The sequence below is a fragment of the Oncorhynchus mykiss genome, chromosome 15 (genome assembly GCF_057628025.1).
Source record: "Oncorhynchus mykiss isolate SJ-2025 chromosome 15, ASM5762802v1, whole genome shotgun sequence".
In the NCBI taxonomy this organism is placed as follows: domain Eukaryota; kingdom Metazoa; phylum Chordata; class Actinopteri; order Salmoniformes; family Salmonidae; genus Oncorhynchus; species Oncorhynchus mykiss.
Genome location: NC_143036.1, coordinates 69,779,298 through 69,793,473, shown reverse-complemented (window position 1 = coordinate 69,793,473; position 14,176 = coordinate 69,779,298). Strand labels below are relative to the sequence as shown.

The 14,176-nt window shown below is 46.8% G+C and overlaps 1 protein-coding gene across 1 annotated transcript in view; it reads left to right on the top strand.

Moving 5' to 3' along the window:
* Nucleotides 1-14,176, top strand: part of LOC110513021 (exocyst complex component 4) — a 234,029-nt gene that overhangs the window by 1,914 nt on the left and 217,939 nt on the right. Inside the window, exons 2-4 of the mRNA XM_090199128.1 lie at nucleotides 813-1,002; nucleotides 3,219-3,413; nucleotides 11,394-11,587. Of these exons, the coding sequence (XP_090055254.1) occupies nucleotides 813-1,002; nucleotides 3,219-3,413; nucleotides 11,394-11,587 (579 nt within the window). The remainder of the gene's footprint in view (nucleotides 1-812; nucleotides 1,003-3,218; nucleotides 3,414-11,393; nucleotides 11,588-14,176) is intronic.

The window sequence follows — 14,176 nt, the reverse complement described above, 5'->3', positions numbered from 1 at the left end:
CTATGACCTTCAGGAACACTACGACTCTCAGGAACACGTACACTATGACCTTCAGGAACACGTACACTATGACCTTCAGGAACACGTACACTATGACCTTCAGGAACACGTACACTACGACTCTCAGGAACACGTACACTAAGACTCTCAGGAACACGTACACTACACTACGACTCTCAGAAACACCTACACTACGACTCTCAGAAACACGTACACTACACTACAACTCTCAGGAACACGTAAACTACACTACGACTCTCAGGAACACGTACACTACGACTCTCAGGAACACGTACACTACACTACGACTCTCAGGAACACGTACACTACGACTCTCAGGAACACGTACACTACACTACGACTCTCAGGAACACGTACACTACAACTCTCAGGAACACGTACACTACACTACGACTCTCAGGAACACGTACACTACACTACGACTCTCAGGAACACGTACACTACACTACGACTCTCAGGAACACGTACACTACACTACGACTCTCAGGAACACGTACACTACAAATCTCAGGAACATCAACGGCGACCCTGGAGAAATTAGGGTTAAGTGCCTTGCTCAAGGGCACATCATCATATTTTTCATCTTGTCAGCTCAGGAATTTGAACTAGTGACCTCTCGCTTACTGACCCAACACTCTAACCGCTTGGCTACTAGCTGCCTGTATTTTACCCAGATCTAGTGATGAGGAAAAAATGATTAACTAGAAGTTAGGCCTACACAAGATTACGAAAAGGACCACAAGGTGACACCTTGACAGACAATTGATGAGCATTGGCCTGTGTCTGTGTAGGACCCTGTCCAGCAGCGATGACAAGCAGGACAGAGAGACGGAGAAGGGCCGCCTGGAGGAGGCGTTTGAGAAGTGCGACCGGGACCTGGATGAGCAGATCGTCCAACACTACGCTGAGCTGACCACCGCCATCCGCACCTACCAGAGCATCACCGAGAGAATCACCAGCTCCCGTAACAAGATCAAAGGGGTGAGAGGGAACACGCACAATGTTTCAAATCAAATCCAATTGAATTTGTCACCTGATGTGCCAAATACATCAATTGTAGACTTTACTGTGAAATGCTTACTTTACCAGCCCTTTCCCACAATGCAGAGTTACAAAGTAAAAACATTTTCAACAAAACATTCAGAACATGTGCATGGTCTGTGAATAACAGTGTGAAGGCAGATTTTTTACAGACATATTATTTCACTTATAATTCACTGTATCACAATTCCAGTGGGTCAGAAGTTTACATACACTAAGTTGACTGTACCTTTAAACAGCTTGGAAAATTCCAGAAAATTATGTCATGGCTTTAGAAGCGTCCGATAGGCTAATTGACATAATTTGAGTCAATTGGAGTTGTACCTGTGGATATATTTCAAGGCCTTTACTTCAAACTCAGTGCCTCGTTGCTTGACATCATGGGAAAATCAAAAGAAATCAGCCAAGACCCTCAGGAACACGGGTCTAAAATAAATTGTAGACCTCAAGTCTGGTTCATCCTTGGCAGCAATTTCCAAATGCCTGAAAGTACCACTTTCATCTGTACAAACGATAGTATGAAAGTATAAACACCATGGGACCACTTAGCCGTCATACCGCTCAGGAAGGACAAACGTTCTGTCTCCTAGAGATGAACGTACTTTGGTGCGAAAAGTGCAAATCAATCCCAGAACAGCAGCAAAGGACCTTGTGAAGATGCTGGAGGAAACCGGTACAAAAGTATCCATATCCACAGTAAAACGAGTCCTATATCGACATAACCTGAAAGGCCGCTCGGCAAAGAAGAAGCCACTGCTCCAAATCCACCATAAAAAATCCAGACTGCGGTTTGCAACTGTGCATGGAGACAAAGATTGTACTTTTTGGAGAAATGTCCTCTGGTCTGATGAAACAAAAATAGAACTGTTTGGCCATAATGGCCATAATGACCATTGTTATGTTTGGAGGAAAAAGGGGGATGCTTGCAAGCTGAAGAACACCATCCCAACCGTGAAGTACATGGGTGGCAGCATCATGTTGTGGGGGTGCTTTGCTGCAGGAGGGACTGGTGCACTTCACAAAGGCGATGGTATCATGAGGGAGGAAAATTATGTGGATATATTGAAGCAACATCTCAAGACATCAGTCAGGAAGTTAAAGCTTGGTTGCAAATGGGTCTTCCAAATGGTCAATGACCCCAAGCATACTTCCAAAGTTGTGACAAAATGGCTTAAGGACAACAAAGTCAAGGTATTGGAGTGGCCATCACAAAGCCCTGACCTCAATCCTATAGAAAATGGAATGGAGGAATGGGCCAAAAAGGTTGTGGAAGGCCTCCCAAAACGTTTGACCCAAGTTAAACCATTTAAAGGCAATGCCTAATTGAGTGTACTGTATGTAAACTTCTGACCCACTGGGAATGTGATGAAAGAAATAAAAGCTGAAATAAATAATTCTCTCTGCTATTATTCTGACATTTCACAATCTTAAAATAAAGTGGTGATCTTAACTGACCTAAAACAGGGAATTTTTACTAGGATTAAATGTCAGGAATTGTGAAAAACTGAGTTTAACTGTATTTGGCTAAGCTGCATGTAAACTTCTGACTTCAACTGTATATGAGACTGTTACAAAGAGAACCTAGAAAGGTTTCCAAAGACTTGTGTGTGATGGTGCTTTTGTGCCACGTTAAGTGCCCAATGATTCAGGCGGGATACTGAGCTTTGAAACTGAAAGGAGAGTGTTCATGTGTCCCTGAAACTATTCAGAACGTTCCAGATAGAAATGTAATGAATAGAGCTGACATAACTCCCTTTTCTACCTGACAAATAATCACGTCTGTTCTGTGCAATACATTTCTATCTGAACTTTCTAAACGCTTGCCTCTCTTGTCTCTGAACGGACCCATGGGTCACGTTCATTAGGGCACACAACAGAAAATAACGCTTTACAGCAGAGATGAAAAGGATTGTTTCTTATTGATTAGTAGTCCCTCCCTGTTTCAGTCAACTTTCTTTAGTTTGGTGCCTAATGAACACAACCCTGGAGCCTCACCTGTCTGACCCTGGGGGTGGGGTTGATTCATTAATGCACACCGAAGCAAAATGTTTTACAACAGTCCAACTACTCTGTCCCTGTTTCAGTTCGTCTTTTTCCCTTTATCGCCTGATGAACACCCTGGTGTCTGACTTGTGTGATATCCCATTGTATCCCAGGTGAAGGAGAACCTGCTGTCCTGTAAGATGCTGCTCCACTGCAAGAGGGATGAACTGAGGAAGCTGTGGATCGAAGGCATCGAGCACAAACACGTCCTCAACCTGCTGGACGAGATCGAGAGTATCAAGCAGGTCCCACAGAGACTGGAGGCCTGCATGGCCAGCAAGCACTACCTGCACGCCACCGACATGCTGGTGAGTAAGTGAGATTTCGTGTGGAGGTGGGGTGGTAGGTGAGGATGTGGTAAGGTTTGTATGAAAGTGTGTTAAGTTTGGGGCCATGGTGGAGCGTGCGTGCGAGAGAATGGGATTCGTATGATTATCACTGGGATATGGCAATCCAGACATCCAGCTAGATTTTGAATACCCGACGTTGACCTGACACTTGACTATCATATTACGTGATTGCTGTCCTCCTTGGCTACAGAAATGGACTGGCATTTCAGCTAATTGGCTGGACTCTCAGTTTTCTTCCATTTGGTGCCTAATGAACACGACCCAATTGTACATCTCCCTTACAGCTGGTAAGTTTCATCAAAGCGGCCCAGGGGCCACCACAGGTGTGTGGGTTGACTTTGATGTGGGTTTTGTGGCGCGCTCAGCGGGGGCCAAAGCACGAAATGGCTGGTACGACTCTGTGGTCTCTCCTTTCCCTTCTTCCTCCACTCACTCCTACACTCTTCTTCCAAACTCAGGTAATTAGGGCCTAGTCAGTTCATCTCTGCTCCAGAACAGGCAGATTTGAGAGGGAGGACGAGGGATGTCTGGCCCCCTGAGGACCCTGAAGACCTTCTGTCTCTTTGTCTCCCACTCTCAGTCCTTCGTGGGGGCTGCAAACCTAAAATCTACATTAAAGCACTTTTTAAATGGTGTGGTCAGGTTGATGGAAGTTGGTGACACTATTTAGGAAAATCACTCACATCTGAGCTAAATATATTAACTGTTATGTATGTAGTGGTTCTTCCTTTAAACATTCTTCTTTTAAACATGGCAGATTGTGGTAAATTGCGTCATTCTGTCATTGCACCACAATATCACAAGAGGGAGTTAAGTCTAAACTGTGGCACAAATTGACTATCTTTTCCTAAATGAATGGAGGTGTGAATGTTTTAGTCCGAGAGGGTCTGGCTCTAGAGTCCTACATCAGGTGGGTGGTCCTGGAGTTGGAAGACAACTTGGGTAAATGCAATGGCACAATTACTGGACTGACGATTTTCTCAAATTGGCACAGTAGGCTTTTGGTTTCTCTCCCTCTAAAAACAGAAATAAATCATTCTAAATAACAAATGGTCTTTTAACACAGAATGAAAGAGTGATAGCCCCTCTATAGAATGTGAGTTTGTGAAACACGGAGTCCTTCTTTGCTAATGCGAAGAAGAAACTGAATGAAAGAGAGTCCAGCGAGGATAGGGAGTTGCCCATATTTTCAAGACTTGAGCTCCTTCATTTATTTATGAAATATACTTGTTTATTTAATGTATTAGTTTAGACTTGGCCTATTTAGTAGGATTTCTTCAAATTGCTATGCAGGAAAAGGATGTCTTCCACTGTGCCTGGTCCCAGGCTAACAGCTGACTTCTCTCTGAAACCACACCTCCATCTGAAGATGAGTCTATCCACCGTGCCTGGTCCCAGGCTAACAGCTGACTTCTCTCTGAAACCACACCTCCATCTGAAGGTGAGTCTATCCACCGTGCCTGGTCCCAGGCTAACAGCTGACTTCTCTCTGAAACCACACCTCCATCTGAAGGTGAGTCTATCCACTGTGCCTGGTCCCAGGCTAACAGCTGGCTTTTCTCTGAAACCACACATCCATCTGAAGGTGAGTCTTTATCCTTTGGAACCACACAATGACCAGGTGGACAGTAGGCCTCTTGAAGCGACAGAAGAAATCAACAAGATCCGCAAGTATTCTTTCTCAATTGCTGGCAGCTGACTATTATTATTATTATTATTTAATTTTTTTGCCTGATTCAGGACTCTAGTCCCGGAGAGAGACTGACTGAAACATTCACACCTCCATTAATTTACAAAAGGATAGTCTAATAGCTCGGCTATGTGTGACAAATCCCCAAATTTGTGCCACAGTTTTAATTACTGATAGTTGCTGTTGTCATTCTATTGTAAAGTGTAACCTAATGGCCAAAAAGGGGCAAACTTGCAATTTATTTGATGTTTAACTGCTCTTAAATTGTACATTTCTAACTCCATATCAAAGAATATGAAATAATGTGTCTTTCACCCTGCATTATAATATAACTTATTTTGAACGAAAGCCAGGAATGAGTGAGTCACTCAGCCCAATGCTGTTCCTGCTTATTTTGCCTATCTGAGTGTTTATTTAATATCCTACGGATTCAGTCATCACCAAACCTCATGCAACCGCAAAATGACGGATAAAACAATTTCACAAATCCGTCTGTTTTTAAACTTTGCTGTGGGAGTGACAAAATGTATTACAATTGAATTTAAATTAACTGAATGATGAGGATGAAGAAGAGAGTGATTTGAATTTAAAACAATAGTGTAAGAATTGCTCTTCCTCTGTCTCGTGTGCACACTAAAAAAAGACACCATTTTGTTTCTAGTTTGTCAGAAGAAGACAATGTAACACGCACATAGACACACATATATGATTTGTTCATCAACATCTTTATACTTTCGTTAATAAAATAATGATAAAAAGACTTTCAAAATAAGGATGTTTATTTCAACTACATCTCAGCTACAGTTGCTCTTCCCCCCCAGCTCCAGAACCATGGGTAAAACCTTGCTGAGAAAATCAATGTATTGTTGTATTGTCAGTTTCTCAACAAAAGAAAGCTTTAACATATTTTGAATGAATTCCTGAATTCAGTTGCTTCAGCTGACATTTTCCAGTTTATTTACTGTTTAATTATTCAAGTCTGTTTTTTTTGTTGGAATAGAAACACACTTCTCTGAGCTGGAGATTAAAGAATACAAAAGAAGCCAGCCACCCTTGATGGGCTATCAGACAGGACAATAGACTCTTGCCGAGTTTAGAGACTTATAATGTTTGCGAGGCATGTCACTACTCCCATATCTTTGCATAGCCCACCAAATGCACTGTTTTCTAACCACTTCTGGATGGACCCATAACGAGTTACTGTGAGAATAAATATCACTGAATGACATAAATATTAGAATAAAGTAGGCTAATGAAGGCAACATATTGTTGCTTACTGAAACACCCAAAGTCATCCAATTGTTATAATAGGATTTGAAGCAATAGCCTACCCGCGTGTGGTTAACTATTCAGCACCGTTTTGCGATGCTTTGAGACAACTATGGGGACTGGTCTTGATAAATCAATCAGATTTTTATTTTCACTGAATTTCCGTTTGGATATTGGTCAGCCTACAATTAGGGTGAGGAAATGTTAGGATAATTTTTCTCTCAACTCGCAATGACTTAGTAGCCTAGGCCTACTCCCAACTTGTCACGTTGTACAGCGCCATATTTTCCTAACAGAAACCCTGAGGCTACTGTAAAATGCATTTTCTTTTTTCTTGGAATAGAAACACCATAATATTAATCAATTTAATAACATTTCTAAAAGTATAAACTGCACAATAAGTGCTATAATTTAAAAATATAATTATAATCAATCCCATATAGTCTGTTCTATTAAAAAAACATTAAGTCTCTAGTACAGCCAATATTAAAAACAGTCAAATGCATAGGGGCAGTAGGTAGCCTAGTGGTTATAGCGTTGGGCCAGTAATCGAATGGAGCTGACAAGGTAAAAATCTGTCATTCTGCCCCTGAGCAAGGCAGTTAACCCACTGTTCCCCGGGTGCTGAAGATGTTTTGATTATGGCAGCCCCCCCGCACCTTTCTGATTCTGAGGGGTTGGGTTAAATGCAGAAGACACATTTCAGTTGAATACATTCAATTGGACAACGGACTAGGGACTCCCCCTTTCCCATTTATGAATTGAATCACATTAGCTGACATGTTGTGGTTTATTTATTGTTTCATTATTCAAGGCACCCTTTATTTAATTTTATATCTAAAATGCTTGACTGTATTTAGACATGGATGGCTTATGCCAAAAAGTAAGTCCCTAACAGCACAACGGGAGCTGGTCAGTCCCTAACAGCACAACGGGAGCTGGTCAGTCCCTAACAGCACAACGGGAGCTGGTCAGTCCCTAACAGCACAACGGGAGCTGGTCAGTCCCTAACAGCACAACGTGAGCCGGTCAGTCCCTAACAGCACAACGTGAGCCGGTCAGTCCCTAACAGCACAACGTGAGCCGGTCAGTCCCTAACAGCACAACGTGAGCCGGTCAGTCCCTAACAGCACAACGGGAGCCGGTCAGTCCCTAACAGCACAACGGGAGCCGGTCAGTCCCTAACAGCACAACGGGAGCCGGTCAGTCCCTAACAGCACAACGGGAGCCGGTCAGTCCCTAACAGCACAACGGGAGCCGGTCAGTCCCTAACAGCACAACGGGAGCCGGTCAGTCCCTAACAGCACAACGGGAGCCGGTCAGTCCCTAACAGCACAACGGGAGCCGGTCAGTCCACAACGGGAGCCGGTCAGTCCACAACGGGAGCCGGTCAGTCCACAACGGCAGCCGGTCAGTCCACAACGGGAGCCGGTCAGTCCACAACGGGAGCCGGTCAGTCCACAACAGGAGCCGGTCAGTCCACAACAGGAGCCGGTCAGTCCACAACAGGAGCCGGTCAGTCCACAACAGGAGCCGGTCAGTCCACAACAGGAGCCGGTCAGTCCACGACAGGAGAAAACAACAGGAGCCGGTCAGTCCACGACAGGAGAAAACAACAGGAGCTGGTCAGTCCAGAGCGTTCTATATCTGTCACTGAGTGTCTGTTGTGTGGCGCATGTGAGGTGAGGAAGTTACACTTGTGTGTAATTCACTGCTAAATATTTGCTATCAGATATCTTATAACGGCTTTCTGCCGTGTTTGAGGAGTAAGTCAGAGCTCTGTATGGGTTGTCTGTACAGCTGCCATTTTGTCCCTGTGCTTCCGACTAGCGTTTTCTCTCCCCTCTGCTCCGTGTTCACATGCTGCTCTTCCCTCTGAAAAACATGCATCACTACTTTTTTATTTGCACTTGCTCTCATTGACTTTCACTTGTAAATGTCCACACTCACCGAAAATGAGCTATGCTTGTATAACTTCATGAGCTGGATTTGCCTGTCTACAATTATTTTATGTTAGTTTTCGCTTGTTAGCATTTAGCTAACATCTTCTATATGATTTCGCTATTACTTGTGCAATTTCTTTTTAGTATTCTGGGAAAGCAATGTTTTTAGTTTTTTAGCGGCCACTTGTGTGCTACTCCGGTTATACCAGAAATCCCTGCGTGAACATCTACGCTGGTGGGAGGAGCTATAGAAGGACAGGCTCATTGTAATGGCTGGAATGGAATAAAAATGGAACGGTATCAAATTTATGGAGCCCGTCCTTCTATAGCTCTTCCCACCAGCCTCCACTGGCCCAAGCCTATGTAATGGTGTGGAGTCCTTGCTCTCACATATCCAACTGTGTTAGATCAGTGACCTCCAGGAAAGAAGGATGGATTTATAACAGTATTGGAACTGGGCCACTGTACTCTATGCAAGAAGGATCCTATCTTGTTTGATAGGTGCTAGACAAGAGCTGATGTTGACCCTAACTCAAGTTGAAGCTGTCCCTGGAACAGTCTGACGGAGGCTAATCTAAGGAAACTCAGTGAGTCAGGTCTGTGCCTCATTACATTGCTTTCACAGAAGACTGTCAGTGTCCATTTTAAGCTAGGTGTTTCAATTTGCCTCTCAGTAGGAGAGCGGCTGCAACAGTTATCTCTCTGTCTCTCTACCTTTTTATTGGTTAACTTTTTGTTTTGCTCTCCCTTTCCACCGTCTCAGATCTCCCTCTCTTCCCATCACTCTCCCCTCTCTCCGCTCTCTCCCCCCTCTCTCAGCTCTCTCCTCTCTCTGCTCTCTCCCCTCTCTCTGCTCTCTTCTCTCTCTCTCCGCTCTCTTCTCTCTCTCTCCGCTCTCTTCTCTCTCTCTCAGCTCTCTCCCCCCTCTCTCAGCTCTCTCCCCCCTCTCTCAGCTCTCTCTCTCTCTCTCAGCTCTCTCAGCTCTCTCTGCTCATCACCCTTTCGCTCTCTCTCTCTCCGGTCTGTTGAAAGTCCATACTGTCTCTGTCAATCCTGTGAGACTCCCTGATGTGTTCATTCCAGACATGCTGTCACTCATTACCCCGCTCATCTGTCAGATTAACGTCTCCCTCACTTTCACACTCTCTCTCCATCCCCTCCTCCTCTAGCCCTCCCTCAGCTTTCTCTCTCTTTCTCTGTCTTTCTCTCTCCTCTCTCCTCTGTCTCTCTCTCTCCATCCCCTCCTCCTCTAGCCCTCCCTCAGCTTTCTCTCTCTCTCTCTCTCTCTCCTCTCTCTCTCTCTCTCTCCTCTCTCTCTCTCTCTCCTCTCTCTCTCTCTCTCTCTCTCTCTCTCTCTCCTCTCTCTCTCTCTCTCTCTCTGTCTCTCTTTCTCTGCTTGACTATTAGTATTCCCACTGCTCTCTTTCTGCCTCAGCTGAATGGCAGTGTTACAAGACCCCATGGGGTTAGTGAGGGACAGGACTGGTTCACTTTCCAAAAAAAGTCTCTCTTCTCCACTCCTATCCTACACACACACACACACACACACACACCCCGTCTGAGCCCAGTGTGCACCAGAGAGGCCAGTGACGGGCTGTCACATGTACTCCTTCTCTCCTCCCCCTCCTGTGAGTCTCCCTCTCTCCCCATCCTGCTAACTCTCAGGAAGCCTCTTATAGTTGATTATCTTGACAGCCTGGGCTCCCTAACGATGTTAACCAGCCTTCTTCTGTCATCCCGGACCACTGGTAATGAGTCACACACACTCAAGGACACACACACAAGGCATACACACATGCACGCACGTATGCACTTGTGGACTGTTGACACACACGTACTTATAGACATACACACAGACGCATACACATTGGTCACACCCACTCACAGTTAGTTACAGCATATGCGTACTGACACACACACCAACGTATACCTTCACCACACAGTGAGGAACACAGAGGCATGCAGAGTTATTCTATTAAGCTGACGGGGGCTGATCATGCACAGCATTAGCACATCTTTTGGCTAATGCTGCACTGATTTGCATCAACACATACTTGACCTATGGCCCTCACTTCCTTTCCTCCTGTCCGTCCTGCCCGGTGATACACACACAGTCTGTGATGGCTCTCTGGAGTGCTGTCATCCAGCCATTAGCCCACTCTAATAAAAACCACTCATTAACCACCATGAAGATTTATTCAATATAAACACGCCATAACCACAATGCTAATGAAAAATGAGACGGGAGGAGAGAGGGGGACGGACGGAGAGAGAGGGACAGATGGATGGAGAGAGAGAGAAAGCCAGGAACTTTGAGAGAGGAGAGCCTGGATGTAGTTTGGTGTTGGGTGCATAGTCTGCATTCCTTAAGTTTTCCCCTAAAATGCTGTTATGTTGGGCAGTGGGGACTGGGCAGTGGGGACTGGGCAGTGAGGGCTGGGCAGTGAGGGCTGGGCAGTGAGGGCTGGGCAGTGAGGGCTGGGCAGTGAGGGCTGGGCAGTGAGGGCTGGGCAGTGAGGGCTGGGCAGTGGGGGCTGGGCAGTGGGGGCTGGGCAGTGGGGGCTGGGCAGTGGGGGCTGGGCAGTGGGGGCTGGGCAGTGGGCACTTGGGGTGGCTGGTAGCCTTGTGTTGGGCCAGTCACTGAAAGGTCGCTGGTTTGAAACACAGAGCCGACTAGGTGAAGAATCTGTCTGTGTCCTTGAGCAAGACACTGAACCCTAAATGCTCCTGTAAGTCTGTCTGAATAAGAGTGTCTGTTAAATGACTACAATGTAAAGCATTTAGAACGTTCTACATACAGCAGCAGTGTTGTTGGTGTTGCATTATTTGTCTGTCCATTGCGTGTCCTAATAAACATGTCCCTGTGGTCCCCATCAAAATACTGTCTTCTGAAGTGTTGCCAGGTGTATTCAGATATACAGTGAGTACTAGTGGATAACACACCAGGTACCTGGAGCTGTGTTCAGGTCTCCCCTACATTCCAAGGTGTCTAGCTAGATCTATTCAGGTGTGTCTCCTGTGGTCCCCCTTGTGCAGGTGTCAGCGGTGGAGTCTCTGGAGGGCCCCCTGCTGCAGGTGGAGGGTCTGGGGGACCTGCGTCTGGAGCTCCACAGTAAGAAGCTCAACATCCACGTGGTCCTCATCGACGAGCTGCACCGGCACCTCTACATCAAGTCTACCAGCCGCCTGGGGACCAAGAACAAGGACAAGAACCAGGGACGCCACGGGGGGTGAGTGGCCTGGAGAAGGGGAGGGTGAGGGGGGGGTGAGTGGCCTGGTGAAGGGGAGGGAGAGGGGGTGAGTGGCCTGGAGAAGGGGAGGGAGGGGGGGAGTGGCCTGGGGAGGGAGAGGGGGGGGGGAGTGGCCTGGAGAAGGGAAGGGAGAGGGGGGGGTGAGTGGCCTGGAGAGGGGGGGTGAGTGGCCTGGAGAAGGGGAGGGAGAGGGGGGGGTGAGTGGCCTGGAGAAGGGGGGGAGAGGGTGTGAGTGGCCTGGAGAAGGGGAGGGAGAGGGGGTGAGTGGCCTGGAGAAGGGGAGGGAGAGGGGGTGAGTGGCCTGGAGAAGGGGAGGGAGGGGGGGGGTGAGTGGCCTGGAGAAGGGGAGGGAGAGGGGGGGGGTGAGTGGCCTGGAGCAGGGGAGGGAGAGGGGGGTGAGTGGCCTGGAGAGAGGGGGGGGGGGGGGGGGACTGGGAGTGGGGCAGAGGTGTGAGTTGTTAGGAACATGCTGTGACGTTTGGTCAGGGAGATCAGAGTGGGGGTCAATCCCAATTCAAGTGCAGTCAACAGAGGGAATGTAATGTTTATAATTTGCAGTATTCTAGTAGGGCAAGGACTCAAACACCAGATCTCAGTAGAGATTGGAAGTAGTAGCTTTGGGAGTCTGAAGTGTATGGGTGTTCACTGTGCGTTGGAAGTAGTTGTTTTCACTTCAGAATAAAAGCTTTGGGAGTCTGAAGTGTATGGGTGTTCACTGTGCGTTGGAAGTAGTTGTTTTCACTTCAGAATAAAAGCTTTGGGAGTCTGAAGTGTATGGGTGTTCACTGTGCGTTGGAAGTAGTTGTTTTCACTTCAGAATAAGAGCTTTGGGAGTCTGAAGTGTATGGGTGTTCACTGTGCGTTGGAAGTAGTTGTTTTCACTTCAGAATAAGAGCTTTGGAAGTCTGAAGTGTATGGGTGTTCACTCTGCGTTGGAAGTAGTTGTTTTCACTTCAGAATAAGAGCTTTGGGAGTCTGAAGTGTATGGGTGTTCACTGTGCGTTGGAAGTAGTTGTTTTCACTTCAGAATAAAAGCTTTGGGAGTCTGAAGTGTATGGGTGTTCACTGTGCGTTGGAAGTAGTTGTTTTCACTTCAGAATAAAAGCTTTGGGAGTCTGAAGTGTATGGGTGTTGTTTTCACTTCAGAATAAAAGCTTTGGGAGTCTGAAGTGTATGGGTGTTCACTGTGCGTTGGAAGTAGTTGTTTTCACTTCAGAATAAAAGCTTTGGGAGTCTGAAGTGTATGGGTGTTCACTGTGCATTGGAAGTAGTTGTTTTCACTTCAGAATAAAAGCTTTGGGAGTCTGAAGTGTATGGGTGTTCACTGTGCGTTGGAGGTGTGGAGGTACAGTGTGGAGGTACAGGGCTACACTCAACACTGTGTGGAGGTACAGGGCAACACTCAACACTGTGTGGAGGTACAGGGCTACACTCAACACTCACTAAGCAGGGCTACACTCAACACTGTGTGGAGGTACAGGGCTACACTCAACACTGTGTGGAGGTACAGGGCTACACTCAACACTGGAGTTACAGGGCTACACTCAACACTCACTAAGCAGGGCTACACTCAACACTGGAGTTACAGGGCTACACTCAACACTGGAGTTACAGGGCTACACTCAACACTCACTAAGCAGGGCTACACTCAACACTGGAGTTACAGGGCTACACTCAACACTGGAGTTACAGGGCTACACTCAACACTCACTAAGCAGGGCTACACTCAACACTCACTAAGCAGGGCTACACTCAACACTGGAGTTACAGGGCTACACTCAACACTGGAGTTACAGGGCTACACTCAACACTCACTAAGCAGGGCTACACTCAACACTCACTAAGCAGGGCTACACTCAACACTCACTAAGCAGGGCTACACTCAACACTCACTAAGCAGGGCTACACTCAACACTGTGTGGAGGTACAGGGCTACACTCAACACTCACTAAGCAGGGCTACACTCAACACTGTGTGGAGGTACAGGGCTACACTCAACACTCACTAAGCAGGGCTACACTCAACACTGTGTGGAGGTACAGGGCTACACTCAACACTGTGTGGAGGTACAGGGCAACACTCAACACTGTGGAGGTACAGGGCTACACTCAACACTGTGGTGGTACAGGGCTACACTCAACACTCACTAAGCAGGGCTACACTCAACACTGTGTGGAGGTACAGGGCTACACTCAACACTGTGTGGAGGTACAGGGCAACACTCAACACTGTGGTGGTACAGGGCAACACTCAACACTGTGTGGAGGTACAGGGCTACACTCAACACTCACTAAGCAGGGCTACACTCAACACTGTGTGGAGGTACAGGGCTACACTCAACACTGTGTGGAGGTACAGGGCAACACTCAACACTGTGGAGGTACAGGGCTACACTCAACACTGTGTGGAGGTACAGGGCTACACTCAACACTGTGTGGAGGAACAGGGCTACACTCAACACTGTGTGGAGGTACAGGGCTACACTCAACACTGTGGAGGTACAGGGCAACACTCAACACTGTGTGGAGGTACAGGGCTACACTCAACACTGTGTGGAGGAACAGGGCT